This window comes from Condylura cristata, unplaced genomic scaffold (genome assembly GCF_000260355.1).
Source record: "Condylura cristata isolate star-nosed mole 26May11 unplaced genomic scaffold, ConCri1.0 scaffold00040, whole genome shotgun sequence".
NCBI classification, from domain to species: domain Eukaryota; kingdom Metazoa; phylum Chordata; class Mammalia; order Eulipotyphla; family Talpidae; genus Condylura; species Condylura cristata.
This window is the reverse complement of record NW_004567141.1, coordinates 4,685,358-4,699,702: the sequence shown is the minus strand read 5'-3', so window position 1 is coordinate 4,699,702 and position 14,345 is coordinate 4,685,358. Positions and strand designations below refer to the sequence as shown.

The 14,345-nt window shown below is 36.7% G+C and overlaps 1 protein-coding gene across 1 annotated transcript in view; it reads left to right on the top strand.

The window, feature by feature from the left end:
- The window catches only part of ASH1L (ash1 (absent, small, or homeotic)-like (Drosophila)), a 170,983-nt gene that overhangs the window by 103,919 nt on the left and 52,719 nt on the right, over positions 1-14,345 (top strand). Inside the window, exons 7-8 of the mRNA XM_004693822.2 lie at positions 655-834; positions 13,919-14,013. Of these exons, the coding sequence (XP_004693879.1) occupies positions 655-834; positions 13,919-14,013 (275 nt within the window). The remainder of the gene's footprint in view (positions 1-654; positions 835-13,918; positions 14,014-14,345) is intronic.

The following is a 14,345-nucleotide window of genomic DNA, read 5'->3' as shown; positions in this document are numbered from 1 at the left end:
AAGTACACTGCTGAGGGGAGCAGCGGGCGGGTCAGGAGAGGTCTGCCACGCCATGTGGTCACCTTCGGGGCAAGCAGGAATCGAACTCATGCAGAAGTGACTTTAGATTCTCAGTGCTGCGCCACCAGGGAGGGCCCACAGTTCATTCTTAAAAGGCAAATTGGGGTCCCTCCCTGGTGGTGAAAATGGGTTAAAGTGCAGCATTATAAAGCTATTCACAGCCACTGCAGTTCCATCCCCTGTCAGGGAAGTGACCCACAGGATGAAGCAGACCTCTTCTGCGTTACCTGCTGCTCCCCACTGTCTCTGATGAATCCTCTCACTGCTTCTCCGCACCTCTCGCCTGTATCCCAGTTATTTTATGCATAAATAAATAAATCTTTTTTTCTGTTTTAAGGCAAATTGGTTCTAGGACTTAACTGGTTTTTCTTTTCAATTTTCTAAGCACTCACATTACTGTATTGTTTTCAATATCTTTTTCTAGATTTCTGTTCACTGACTTTATTTCAAAACAGACAAATCTGTTGTCTGTTACTCCAGCATGTCTATGCGAAAGATCCCCCCCTTTTTTTATTGCTATGGCATTTTTAATAGTCAGTTATAATAGGAAAATATTTTTTCACCATAAAATTATCTTTACACTTCCCTTTATAGCTTTCCTGAAGCAGCAATTGAGATTCCCAGTCCTTCAGAAACCCCAGCCAAACCACCTGAACCTGAAAACATCTTGCAACCTGTGCTTTCTCTCATCCCAAGAGAAAAGAAGGCGCCACGTCCTCCAAAGAAGAAGTATCAGAAAGCAGGATTGTATTCTGACATTTACAAAACTACAGAGTAAGTAGTAACACCTTTTGACTGACATTTTTTACGACCTGTTACCTTCTGTGTAGGTTTGCAAATACACACTGACCATCAGAAAAACACATACAAATAGACCTAAATATGAACTTAGTACAAACACGTTCATATTTATTGTACGTATGATACCTCATTATGTTGTTTGACACTAATTATTTATCATGGTCTTTATTTTCTCTATGTCTTTCTAGATTATATTTCTGTAATTTGTATTATAACAGTGACTTTTTCATTAAGTAGAAACAAAAGATGGTGCTGTTTGTGGATCTAAAATGTGTATGGTACTATTTGTGCATCATTTTCTACATTCATTCCTTATGATTGTTTTCTAAGCACTTTTCCAGGTGAATAAAATGCTCCTTACTTTTAAGAACTCCATATTTCTTTGAGCAGGAATAGGTTGATAAACATTCTAGTTGTGACTTTGAAGGAGATATGAACTATGTTATTGAGCTAGAGTTATTTTATAGTATATAGTTGAGTTAGGGTAAGTACAGTTGTTTGCAGGATGGTAAGAGAGTTTGTGTTAGAATAGCATCTACCAAGGTATATATAAGAATGTGAAGATTTTGCATATATTGGAACAACTCAAAGATTCAGTGTTTCTGAAATTTACTGGTTTTCTGGAAAATAAACTTTGGATGTGGACCACTTAAACATTGATTTACTTAAACATTGACTTAACCAACTTAAGATATCTTCTCTATCTCATGAACCTATAACATATTTTTAATGAGATTTTTAGGAAAGGAAATGAAAAGCTCAAGTTACAAAAAATAAATAAGAAGTACAATTTTGTGTTTTAAGGTGATAACTGGCAACAGAGTGGGAAATGAATTTCATGAGAAATTCATGGCAGAAACTCACAGTATACATTAAAAGGTCACGAGATTCTGAATTTAGGGGTGAAGTTAGAGGAGGAAAGGATGGAATTTGGAAGTATCTGACTTGGTGTAGGTTAAAGTGATCATGTAAACCATGTCATTTTGTTTTACATTGAAAATATTTTTCATTGAGGTATATATCACAAGCATTGAGAAGATGTTCATACCTTTGCTACTGAGGTAGGTAGCACATACTATTTATTCTGTATTCCTGCTTCTTAGTTCATGAAAATGTTGTATTAAATTAAGCTTTGTTTAAGCTATCAATCCTCTTAAATAAATAGCTAAGAGTTCAAAAAGATAGATGTTTATTTTCTTTAATTTAAAATAAGTTGTGAGAAATACAACTCAAGGTTATTATGGTCTCTTCATAGTGTCTTCAAGCGCCTAAACTTCTTTTCCCTATTTCCCTAAGCTCACATTCTCATGGCTACCTCTTCCAGCAAAATTACAAGCACCCAGCCTTAGGTCTCCATTACAGAGAGTAGAAAAGAAGAAAGGGAGCAAAAGCCATGCAGCTTTGTAAGGAAATGCTGTAGACTAAATGTATCCTTCCCAACATCCATATGTTGAAAACCTATTTCCCAATGTGATGGTATTTGAGGTGAGGTCTTTGGGAAGTAACTAAGTTATGAAGGTGGAATCTTTATGAATGGAATTTGTTCCCTTTTAAAAGTTGGACATTATTGAGGCGCAGATATTTGTGTCTCCACCATGTGAAGACAAAACAAGAAGACAGTATCTGCAGGCCAGGAAGAGAGGGCTTTTGCCAGATTCCATCCTTAATCTCAGACTTCCCATCCTCCAGAACAGGGAGCCACCCAATCGCTTGTCATTCACTATGTAATTATAACTATCCCATACTAAGTAAGACTACTTCAAAATCTCATATATAACATTGACCAGAACATAATTTTTCAGCCACACTTTAACTACAGTATGACTCAGGGTTCATTGTCATCATTCCATTTGACAATACCTAAAAGGAAAAAATGAACCTCTGTGTTTGCAAATGAGAAAACAGAAATGCATCTTGGGGTGGTCAAATATAATTAATTTATAACCTCCCTGACATTTATCTGGCTCTCCTGTGTTGTTAAGTTTTCTTTCCTAGCAGTTAAAACCTTCTGCCACTGCTGCTGCTGAAACCAGCATAGCATCTAAGTTTTGTGATTTGACAAAATATTTGCTTCCACCACTATTGAGGCCAAAACTACTGCCTCCAGTTTCCTCCTCTCGTGGTTCCAAAAATTTGAAGATTGATTGTAGTAATTACCAGTCATTGTAATTTCTACCACCTCCAAAATTGCTTGTCATTACCAAATCCATTATAGCAATCACCACTGTCACCATATCTTCACCACATCTCTGCCACTGAATTTTTCCTGTATGACCAGAATTATTTTTCTTTACTGCCCCATCCCACCTCATGACCACTACCAAAGTTTCCAGGACCACTTTGACCTATTTAGCAGGATGAAGCATTGGACACGTCTTAAATAGTTACAGCTTTCCTTATTTCAGTTATGGCAATTCACAGTATGGTGTGTGTTTCTTTTTTTCTTTAAGATTTATTTATTGGGCCCTCCCTGGTGGTACAAGGGGTTAAAGTGCACCACTATGAAGCTGTCCTCTACCATTGAAACACCAGTTCAATTTCCAGCCAGGGAGGGACCCACGTGGCCCAGCAGATCTCTCCTGTCTCACCCACTGCTTCCCTTAGCAGTGTATAAGTAGTGCTGCCTTTTCTGCTCCCCACTCTGTCTCTGGTGAATCCTTTTACCCCCATACCTCTGACCTGTACCTCAGCTCTTGAATGCATGCATGCATGCATGAATGAATGAATCTTTAAAAAATATATATTTATTTCTGCATACATGAGCTGTGGTACTGGTCAGACATGCTGGGGGTTGTGAGGATTCACCAAAGAGAGTGGGGAGCAGAACAGACAGCGCTACTGAAATATACTGCTGAGGGAAGCAGCTGATGAGACAGGAGAAGTCTGCTACTTTGTGCATTAGTTTTCTGGATGAGGATCTAACAGCATGTTTTGTTTCATGCTGCATTGTTTGGTGATAACTTAATAGTGCTCATTTTAACCCATGTACCACCAGGGAGGTCCAAAGTATTGTTGGTTTTAAAAAGCTCTAAAGGAAGAGTGTGAATCAGTCAAAATTTGTTTAAGGTAATGCCGTATTGTCAGTATAAATGGATGAATTAGATGAAGAAATATTAGAAGACCAGTTATGACGCAGTCTACTCTTGTACTTTGTCAGGATCGAAGTCATGTCATGAACTAAGATGATAGCAGATGTTGGAAAAGGTAGACTCAAGGTTTTTTCCATTAAAATTGAAAGACCGATTGGATGATAGAAAATAAAGGGCAATAGTAAAGTCAGTGATAATCCTAGTGTTTTATTTCATTTTCCTGGATATATGATGATGTCATTAGCTAAGATAACAGATAAAAGTGGTATGTTCAGTACTCCTTGGTTTATGTAAACTTCTATTTTTTTATGGAAATATGCAGGCATTAAAATTAGTCTCTTCACCGACCTATTATAGGAGGTTAACCTGCATTTTGATTTTCTGTTTCCCTTTAACAAATTATTTGAGATGCTTAAAGCAACACAATTTATTATTTTATAGTTAGTTTGGTCAGACAGGAGAGGTCTTGCATGCCATGTGGGTCCCTGGCCAGAAATTGAACACATGCTGTGCAGTGGCTACAGATACCTTCATAGTGCTGTGCTTTTTAACCCATTGTGCCACCAGGGAGGGCCCTATCTTTCTATTTCTTTGTGTGTACGTTTATTTCCTTTAATGGAGTTTGATAGCTTTCATTGTACAGGTCCTTCACCTCCTTTGTTAAAAGTTTATTCCCCAGGTGTCTGATTCATTATGGCATGATTATAAATGGAACTGAGTTCCTTATTTCCCTCTCTTCTAACACTGCATATAGAAATGTCACTGACTTTTGTGTACTGACTTTATATACTACTGCCTTACTGTATTGATTTATTATCTCTAGAAGATTTTTTGTAGAATCTTTTGCTTTCTTTCTTTTTTTAAGGATTTATTTATGCATGCAAGAACTGGTATACAGGCCAGAGGTACGGTGGATGAGAGGATTCACCAGAAGCAGTGCAGGGAACAGAACAGACAGACTGACTGAAGTACACTGCTGGGAGGAGCAGCAGGCGAGACAGGAGATACCTCCTATACCATGAGTTTACTTCCTTGGCTGGGATTGCTTCATAGTTCTATAAACTGTCACGCCACCGGGAAGGGCCCCTCTTTTGGTTTATTTACACTTGTGAGGATGGCTATTTTCCAAAAGATGAGGAAAAAAATCTAGTAATGAAGATAATGTAGAGAAAACGGTACCCTTAGGCACTATTAGAGAGATTATAAATTGGTATAGCTATTAGGAAAAAATTTTTAAATTTGAATTTTTTAACAGTTTATTTTTACATCATTTTGTACATTTTTTTAAATCTCAATTGTAATCCCCATGGGTTTCCCATCACCGAGTCACCCATGTGCCATCACTATAGTCCCGTGCACTTCCCTCCCCCCACCCCCATTTTTGATCCCATTCCCCACTCTACCCCCACTTTTGAATTCTTAACAAAATAGTTTTTATATCTTAAATACCAGTCCTTGGTCAGATAAATATGTGCAAGTATTTTTTCCACTCATTTGGGACGAAAATTTGTTTTGCAGAAGCCTTTTTGTTTGATGTAGTCCCAGTCATTTACATTTACATTTTTTTTTTCACTTGCTCTTAGAGAAAAGTCCAGGAAGGCATCACTGAAGTCAATGCTGTGGAGCGTTCAGCTAATGCTTTTTTCATTGTATTTTATGGTTTGGGTAGCATATTCATGTTTTTACTTCTATATTCAACAAGAAAATAACATTTATCTACTTTTGTCTTAAAAAATCTTCTCTGCATGATATTGTTTTGATCTTTGAATAGTTCTGCCCTTAACTAATATAATAAAAATTGTAGAATTGTAGTCAGGATTCTAATGCCTACTATTAGTTAAATATATATACAGAGAGAGAGAGAGGTTGGTGGGAAAGAACTTTCATTTTTTTTTTTTTTTTTTAGTTCCAACTGCACTATAGAGACTGTCCTTAATCAGCAGAGAAACCTAAAAGTATGTTTTGACCTAAAAGTGAGTTGTTCCCATGTTGTTTCTTAGGTATTTATAGTGAACAGCATTTAGCCTAATCCATAGTACTTGAAAATTATTCTGAATCATTTGTGTAATCAGCAAATGTTAGCAAAGAAAGTTTAATGAAGCTCATATTTTTTTAAAGATTTATTTATTTGTGCATACAGAACTGGGGTACAGGCCAGAGGCTCAGGGGTGGCAAGAGGCTTCACCAGAGACAGAGTAGGGAGCAGAACAGGCAGATCTACGAAGTACACTGCTGAGGGGAGCAGCGGGCGGGTCAGGAGAGGTCTGCCACACCATGTGGTCACCTCCAGGGCAGGTGGAAATTGAACTCATGCAGAAGTGGCTTTTAGCTTCTTAGTGTGATACTTTAACCCACTACGCCACCAGGGAGGGCCCGAAGCTCATATTTTTTAAGGGAAGACCAGAGACAAGGAAACTCAAAAACTATATTATTCAGAAAAAAGTTTTGCAATTAAATCCAGGCTTTCAAAGTATTTCTCTTCATATGAAAAATACAATGGGTGTCCCAAGGAAAAAACCACCAGGAATACCAGGTTTATATTTCTGTTCCTAATAGGAAAACAATTTTTTTTAATGTGGCTATTATATTCACAAACATCCTAAAACATATTTTCAGATATTAGCATCACAATAATTATAAACAAAATTGTTAGGGAGCCAATAACTTATCTAAAATGATTTGTACAAGGTGTGAGTTTTAACTTCGTAGTCCCTCAGTGTAGTTAATTCTCTCTTATTTATGGTAGAGATTTTACTTGTGTAGTTGTCATTAATTTGATGCTTGACTAATTTTAATTACACATATGCAGTATTGATTAGTACATAAAGATCTTGTGGGCCTTCCTGGTGGTGTAATTCTTAGTGATATTATACTCTCACCACCAATCCCTGAGTTTGATTCCTGGCCGGGGAGCTAACCCTTATATGGCATAACAGACCTCACTTATCAGGCCTGCTGCTCCCCTTAACAGTGTATTTCAGTAATCTGTTCTGTTCTGTTCCCCACTTTGTCTCTGGTGACTCTCTTCACCCCCTGATGCCTCTGATTTACACCCCAGTTCTTCTATGCATAAAGTAAAAGATCTTTTGGTGTGGTTATTACAACTAATGTAACATTTCTAAAGCTTCAAAATAAGCTTTTACTGGAAAATTTTGGCAAAAAAACTTTTTAAAAGTTTTTTGACTGCTCTTACCATCTCATCTACCAGCTCAGGAACCAAAAGCCTTTCAAACTAACCTCTATCTTATATACAATGGGTATATAAGGGAGCCATGTTAGATGCTTGCTCTCTCTGGAAGATATGGCTGCTTGTTAATCTCTTGATGAGCTTTCAGTGTGTTATCAGAGTTCCAAATTAGCAGAGCTGGTAGGATGTTCTAGTTAACTTGTATCTCTCTCTCTTTGCCTGGGTTGTACCTTTTCCTTTCCCCTTGTATGTAAACCCATTATTTACCCTTTTTGATGTGCCTGCAGTACAATTGAATTTTAAGCACGCAGGTGAGGACCCACAGACAGGCACCGCAGTTCACATTGGGTTGCCCTGTAACCGATCTATGATTTTAAGAGGATCCTAAAATCCTTAAGTTCTAGATTTGTCAGTTTTTTTTCAGAATTGATGCTTTTTCTCTCAAAATTACGTGATTTTCTGAATCATAGAGCAGATACCATGCCAGTTTCCTGACAGGATAATTACCTACATGGTCATGAAAAGTAAAGGCACATAAAAAGCATTTTGCAATATGTAGGTGTGTATATATGCATAGATGTATGTATAATCTGAGTAATTTTCCAGTTTTTATTTTTTAATAGATTTTTTGTTAAATTTTCCTTTAGGCATATAATCTATACTAAGAGCATGTACACAGTATCTTTCTAAACTTCAGGTATTCATTGATACAGCATGCCAGTTAAAGTATATTTCATTACCATTTTAAAAGAATAGCCTCATAACTTGAACAATTAAGAAAAAAGTAAAGATGTTTGCCATCCTTTTTTAAAATACAGTAACAAAATTAAACCAGTTTATTACATCCTGGGTAATTAATTTTCATTTTGTTGATCTTGATTTAAGCAATCTACTTTCACAAAGTTTGCTGACTGAAACTGTCCTGCAAATTCTAATTCTGTCCTTTTTTACATTCTAACCAATTTGCTTGAGATGGTGCTTTTATTTAATTTAATGTAAGAAATTCTGTACTCATAATTCTGTTCCAGATAGTATTATAGTTAAAGATAAATGGTACAGACATTTATGGAAACTTTTTTGATATTTCTTCCACTTTGCTTTTGTTGGTAGCTAAGGCTTTTAGACAATTCTTTGAAAAAAAGAAACTATTTAAGAGTGAATGCCATAAATACCAGTAAAAATCATTATGAATGGAAGTGGTGGATTCTTTGTATAATTATTCATGATGATTTAATCAGAAATTACTCAGAAAATAATAACTTATGTACAAAGCGATGGCACCAACACTTACTCAGACAATACTAATTTATCAGTATCATGTACATTTTGATTTTCACCAAATGACAAGGGTATTCAAAGCTAGAAAAAAGCTATCTTGATGAAGAGTAAAGTCTTTAACAGTTATTTTTTCAATACAATACAGGAATATTAGTGGGTACTTAAAAGTTCACGGTAACTAAAATATAGCCTCATTAATAACATCACTTACAGGAGCCTTCCTAATGGTGGAATAAGTTAAGCCTCTGTACAGTGAAGCTTTTTTGGCAGCCACTTAAAGCACCAACCAGGCAGCTGACCCATATGCCACAGTAGACCTCCTGTCTCATCTGCTGCTCCCCTCAGCAGTGTATTTCAGTCAGTCCACCTGTTCTGCTCCCCTGTCTCTGTGGTGAATGCTCTCCCCCACCCACACACACTTCTGGCCTGTACCCCAGTTCTTATATGCATAAAAAATAAATCTTTAAAAAATAAATGACATCAGTTACATTTAATGAAAATAGGAAAATAGAACTTCTTTTTGACTTGCATGTTCTTCTCATTTTTTGACAGAGGACTGCTATTAAAACAATGATGTGTTCAATAAAATCTAGAGGCTTCCAAAAATCTCATCTCTTCTATAAGGTGTGGAACCTAACTTTGGTTTGACTCACTGGCTGTCTGAGAAACTTAAAAAATACTTTGAGTATATTGAAGATACACTAATTGGTTTATTATCTGAATTTGGGGCCTAAATTAGAAATTATGAAATTTGTATCTGAGGTGAGAAATGGCTAAAGCCAGGAAATAGTTATAAGCACTATTTAAGATAAACATATTAGCAGTTGTCAATAGTTTTAGAAATGCTACATTTTTCTGTTTTGTCTTAAATATTTGTATAACTCTTCTCCCATTTGTTGTTTAAATTCATGATTTCCTGAATTTTGTCCATATGATAAATCATTAAAGCTAATAATCTACCAAAGAGAATGCTGTATGGAAATTTAAGTAAGTTACATTTGAAAATCAAACATTATGAAATGCAAATTACCTTTTTTTCCCTAAAAGATTTATTTATGCACTAAAGAGCTGGGTATAGACCAGAGGTGCAGGGGATGAGAGTATTCACCAGAGACAGAGTGGGGAGCAGAACAGGTGGATCGACTGAAATATACTACTGAGGGGAGCAGCAGGTAGGACAGGACAGGTCTGTCGTGCTATGTGGATCAGCTGCCTGGCTGGGGATCAACCTCATGTTGCAGTCACTATGGCTAGCTTCATAGTGCTGTGATTTAACTGGTTATACCACCAGAGAAGGCCCAGATTACTTTCTTTTGATTAAGAAAAGCAGAAGACTTTTTCAATAGGTCAGAAGTAACACCTGTTACAATAATTGATTGCCTAGCATACTCTAAATTCTGTCAGTTCAGTATCTGAAATGACTACTCTTCATTCCCACAGATTGAAAGATTTTTTTCTTGAGTGGTTTGATTGAACAGCGACTATACAAACAGATGAATACCACAGAAAATATTAGGTGTGTTCAGATCCTCCAAGATAAATTAACAGTCAAATTCTCTTAATCTGCCACTCCAAAAAGCCCTCATAGAACGAACACAGGGTATTTAAAAGTGAGAGAGACAGTTTGAAAAGTTCCCCATGTTAACATCCACAGGGAACTAAATGTCCATGACTAAATTAGAAACAAAAGTAGCCTTGGCCAAGAACTGGGAAAATGATTGTCATATCCTTTATTGTATTACATATCTTAAACATCAGTATTGCAAAATCAAAAATAAAATTGTTACTATTAGGAGACCAGTGGATTCGATTAGAAAACCCAGATTTAAACCCACAGGTTTATGGGCAGCTAATCTTTGACAAAGGAGCAAAGAAGATACAATGGAACAAAGAAAGTTTGTTCAACAAATGGTGCTGGGAAGACTGGGAAGCTAACATACAAAAAAATGAAACTAGATCACTACCTTGCACCATACACAAAAACCAACTCGAAGTGAGTTAAAGATCTAGACATAAGAACGGAAACTATAAAATACCTGGAAGCAAAGATGGGCGAGGCACTACACAACATACACTTCAGGAATATCTTCGAAGATACAGCACCCAATACAGTGATAGTGAAGGCAAGAATAAGTAGATCGTACTACATCAAGTTAAGAGACATTACCAAAAAACAGACATCCCACTGATTGGGAAAAAAATTTCTCACACAAAACTAGCAATAAAGGATTGATCACAAAGATACACAAAGAACTGATGAAACTCAACAAAAATAAACAACACCATCAAAAAATGGGCAGAAGAGCTAAAAAGACACTTCTCCAAAGAGGAAATGCAGATGGCCAACAAGCACACGAAAAATTGTTCAACATCACTCGCAATAAGGGAGATGTAAATTAAAACTACAATGAGATACCACCTCACCCCAGTGAGAATGGCACATCTTCAAACAAGTAGCAACAACAAATGTTGGTGAAGATGTGGAAAAAAAGGAACTCTCCTGCACTGCTGGTGGGAATGCAAACTAGTCCAACCACTACGGAAAACTGTTTGGAGGTTCCTCAAACTGCTAGACATGGAGCTTCCGTATGACTCAGCAACCACACTCCTAGGTATCTACCCAAAAGACACAAAAACACTGATTCAAAAAGATACCTGCACCCCACGATAATTGCTGCTTTATTTACAATTGAAAAGACATGGAAACAACCCAAATGCCCAGAAGTAGATGACTGGATTAAAAAGAAGTGGTACATATACACGATGGAATATTATTCAGCAACCAAAAAATAAACACATGCCTTTTGCAGCAACATGGATGGAACTAGAAAAGATCATGCTTAGTAAAATACGCCAGAAAGAAAAGGAAAAATACCAGGTGGTTTCACTCATAGCAGGAGTATAATGGGACCAGGAGAGAAAATAATAATAATAATGAACAGCTATATAGCAGAGGCATTCTATGGGGGTGGAGTGGGGAATGGGATCAAGAACAGTGGGGGGAGGGAAAGGCACTGGACTATTGTGATGGCACACGGGTGATTTGATGATGGGAAACCCATGGGGATTACAACTGAGATGGAAAAATGCACACAATGATGTAAAAATAAACTATTACATTATTTAAAAAAAAAAAGAAATTGTTACTGTTAGGGAAACCACTCAATGTGATGGGATGTCATCAAAGTTTCATTTATTTTAGGGACTGTCACTATACAGGTAATACCTGGATTTGTTTGTGGTTTTATGTGTTTGTTCACTTTAGAGTACAAAGTATTTCCCTCCTAACTATAGTTTTTATGTACTTGCTTATTCTAATGGCAGCACGATTAAATGTCAGCTTTGCTTCTATTCCTGGTTAAACTAAATGAAACTTTTTATGTTCTCTGTTTAATTGGTTTGGGTAAATTTCAACTCTAGTGAAGTATAGATCTGATTTTCATAGATGCCTGATTCTAGACACAGTTATTTTCTTGATGTAGTTTATTATGAGTGATGGTAAAGAATGTAAATAGCCCTTATAAGATGTATAAATTGAAATTATGTATTCACTACCCTTTCTTTCTTTGTAACTTTCCCAAACTTCTTAGCACAACTTTTAATACTTGATCCAGTTTTCAAGGTCATCTGGGCTTTGTCAGTTTCCCTTCATTTTCTTTTAACACTCCAATCTCATTCTGGCTTTGATCTTATGCCAGTTATTTCCTCTACCTGATCTTCCTCCAGTCCCTTCCTAACTGATATTTTAATAACATTAACATCATAGCTTGATGTCACTTCCACAGAGAAGTCTTCCAAAATTATTCTATATTCATCACATTTTAATTATTTGACTAACACTTATTACTTTGTGATTTTATTTCCTAATTGTCTAACAAGGTAGAATGTAAACTCTCTTACTCACCAACATTAACACTTAACAACAAGACCTGATTTGACTTCATGAGTGCTTAGTAATTGTTGAATAAATAAATGAATGGTTCTTTAGAAAGACTCCATCTTCAGATTTTAAAACTTCAGATTCTACAAATAACATCTCTTTGGGCCTCAGTCTTCACATCTACAAAGTGTGCCATCTTATACCTGCTCACTGTAAGACATAATACATTAGATTTTTTTAAAGTAGTTTGTTATATTGTAATCCATAGAGAAAATTATATCAGCCTTGCCTTATTTACTGGAAATTAGTCAAAATAAAATTAGAGTAGGCTAAATGAGTATAGAGTAAATGAAGGTGGTAAGGATTATACACCACTTAACCTGTGTGCCTATCACCTGTAACCTTGAATGCACAAGATGCTTGGAAATGTGGGCAAGGGGTATACATGACTGACTATGGACACCTGAGCATGGGTGTGTGCAGGTGTGTACACTTGAGCCTAGAGGCAGATCCTTTAAGGGTGATTGCTGAAGAGCTGCAAGAAGCAGCTCAGTCCTCCCTGATAACACAACGGGTTAAGCACAGCACTATGAAGCTAGCCGCAGTTGTTTTAGCACGAGTTCTATGCCTGACCAGGGAGCTGACCTGCATGATGCAGCAGACCTTTCCTGACCCACCCACTGTTCCCCTTAGCAGTGTACTTCCTTGATCTGCCTGTCCTGCTCCCCGCTCTGTCTCTGGTGAATATTCTCACTGCCCCTGGCCCAAAGCCAAGTTCTGTATGCATAAATAAATAAATCTTTAAAAAAAAAATAAGAGGCAGCAGCTCAGAGGAAAGACTATATAGAGATTCACAGGGGGACCCAAACTGCTATCTCCCTGCTGGCTTTAACCCCCTGTGTACTGTTTAAAAAAAACAGGGGATGATGCCAAGGGCTCCAGGGTTCTCTTTTAAGCTGCCTGAACCTAAAGTGAACCTATTGTCCTGGGATGGTTGCGAAATAATGAAGGCCTTTTTTCTTACTCCTTTTTTTCTACCCTTCTCTTTTCCTTTTCTTTTATATACTTGTGAAATCTCCTGAGATTAAACTCACACCAAACATTAGGTATACAGACCAGTAACATGAGTGGAAGAGGTAAACCTGTGGAGACATTATTAATATAGTAAGTGAATAAAAATTAAGCAAGAAACAAGTATTCTAAAATCTCCTAACCAGCTGCTAAAATTAAAGGAGATCACTTAACTTCATAGAGCATCTGTTTTCAAATCCATAAACTAGAACTAACATTTCCTCTTATGTACTTTCCAGGATTCATATAAATGATCACTTGTGAAAGTATGTTATAAGCTGTAAATCTTTAAACAAATATAAGGTAAATATTGTAAACTTGAAATTTAGTTTCCCCTGAAAAACTGTTGGAGAATACTAGAGACTATTGTGTATAGGGGGCAGTTGCAGAAATTCTCCTTCTCTGAAGGTCATTGGTACCCCTCCCCCAAAAAATAAGCATTTAAGATTTAAACCATTTTTAAAAACAAAAGCTCTGATAGAGTGATGTTTTCCATATTTGACCAACAAGGAAATCTCATTGCATCTTTTTCCTGTTCTTTTTTGATCATAGTCCAAAGAGCCGATTGATCCAGTTAAAGAAAGAGAAGCTGGAATACACTCCAGGAGAGCATGAATATGGATTATTCCCAGCCCCCATTCATGTTGGTGAGTACTCACTGTACACAGTCTATTGCTGAATAGAAATGGTATTTCTTGTGGTTGGGTAAAATATCTTTGTAGTATTGTTCCTACTTCTACTTCTCTAGTGGGGACAAGCTATTTCTTTACCATGTAATTTATATGCTAAAGCCTTACCTGTAAACTAGAGCTTTAAACAAAACAATATATAATAAATTAGCTTCACTACAAGCTATCTTTCTTGATTAAGAATAAAGTGTAGGGCCCTCCCTTGTGGTGCAGCGGGTTAAAGCACAGCACTAAGAAGCTTAAGCCACTTCCACATGAGTTCGATTCCCGCCTGCCCCACTTGGCAAGGC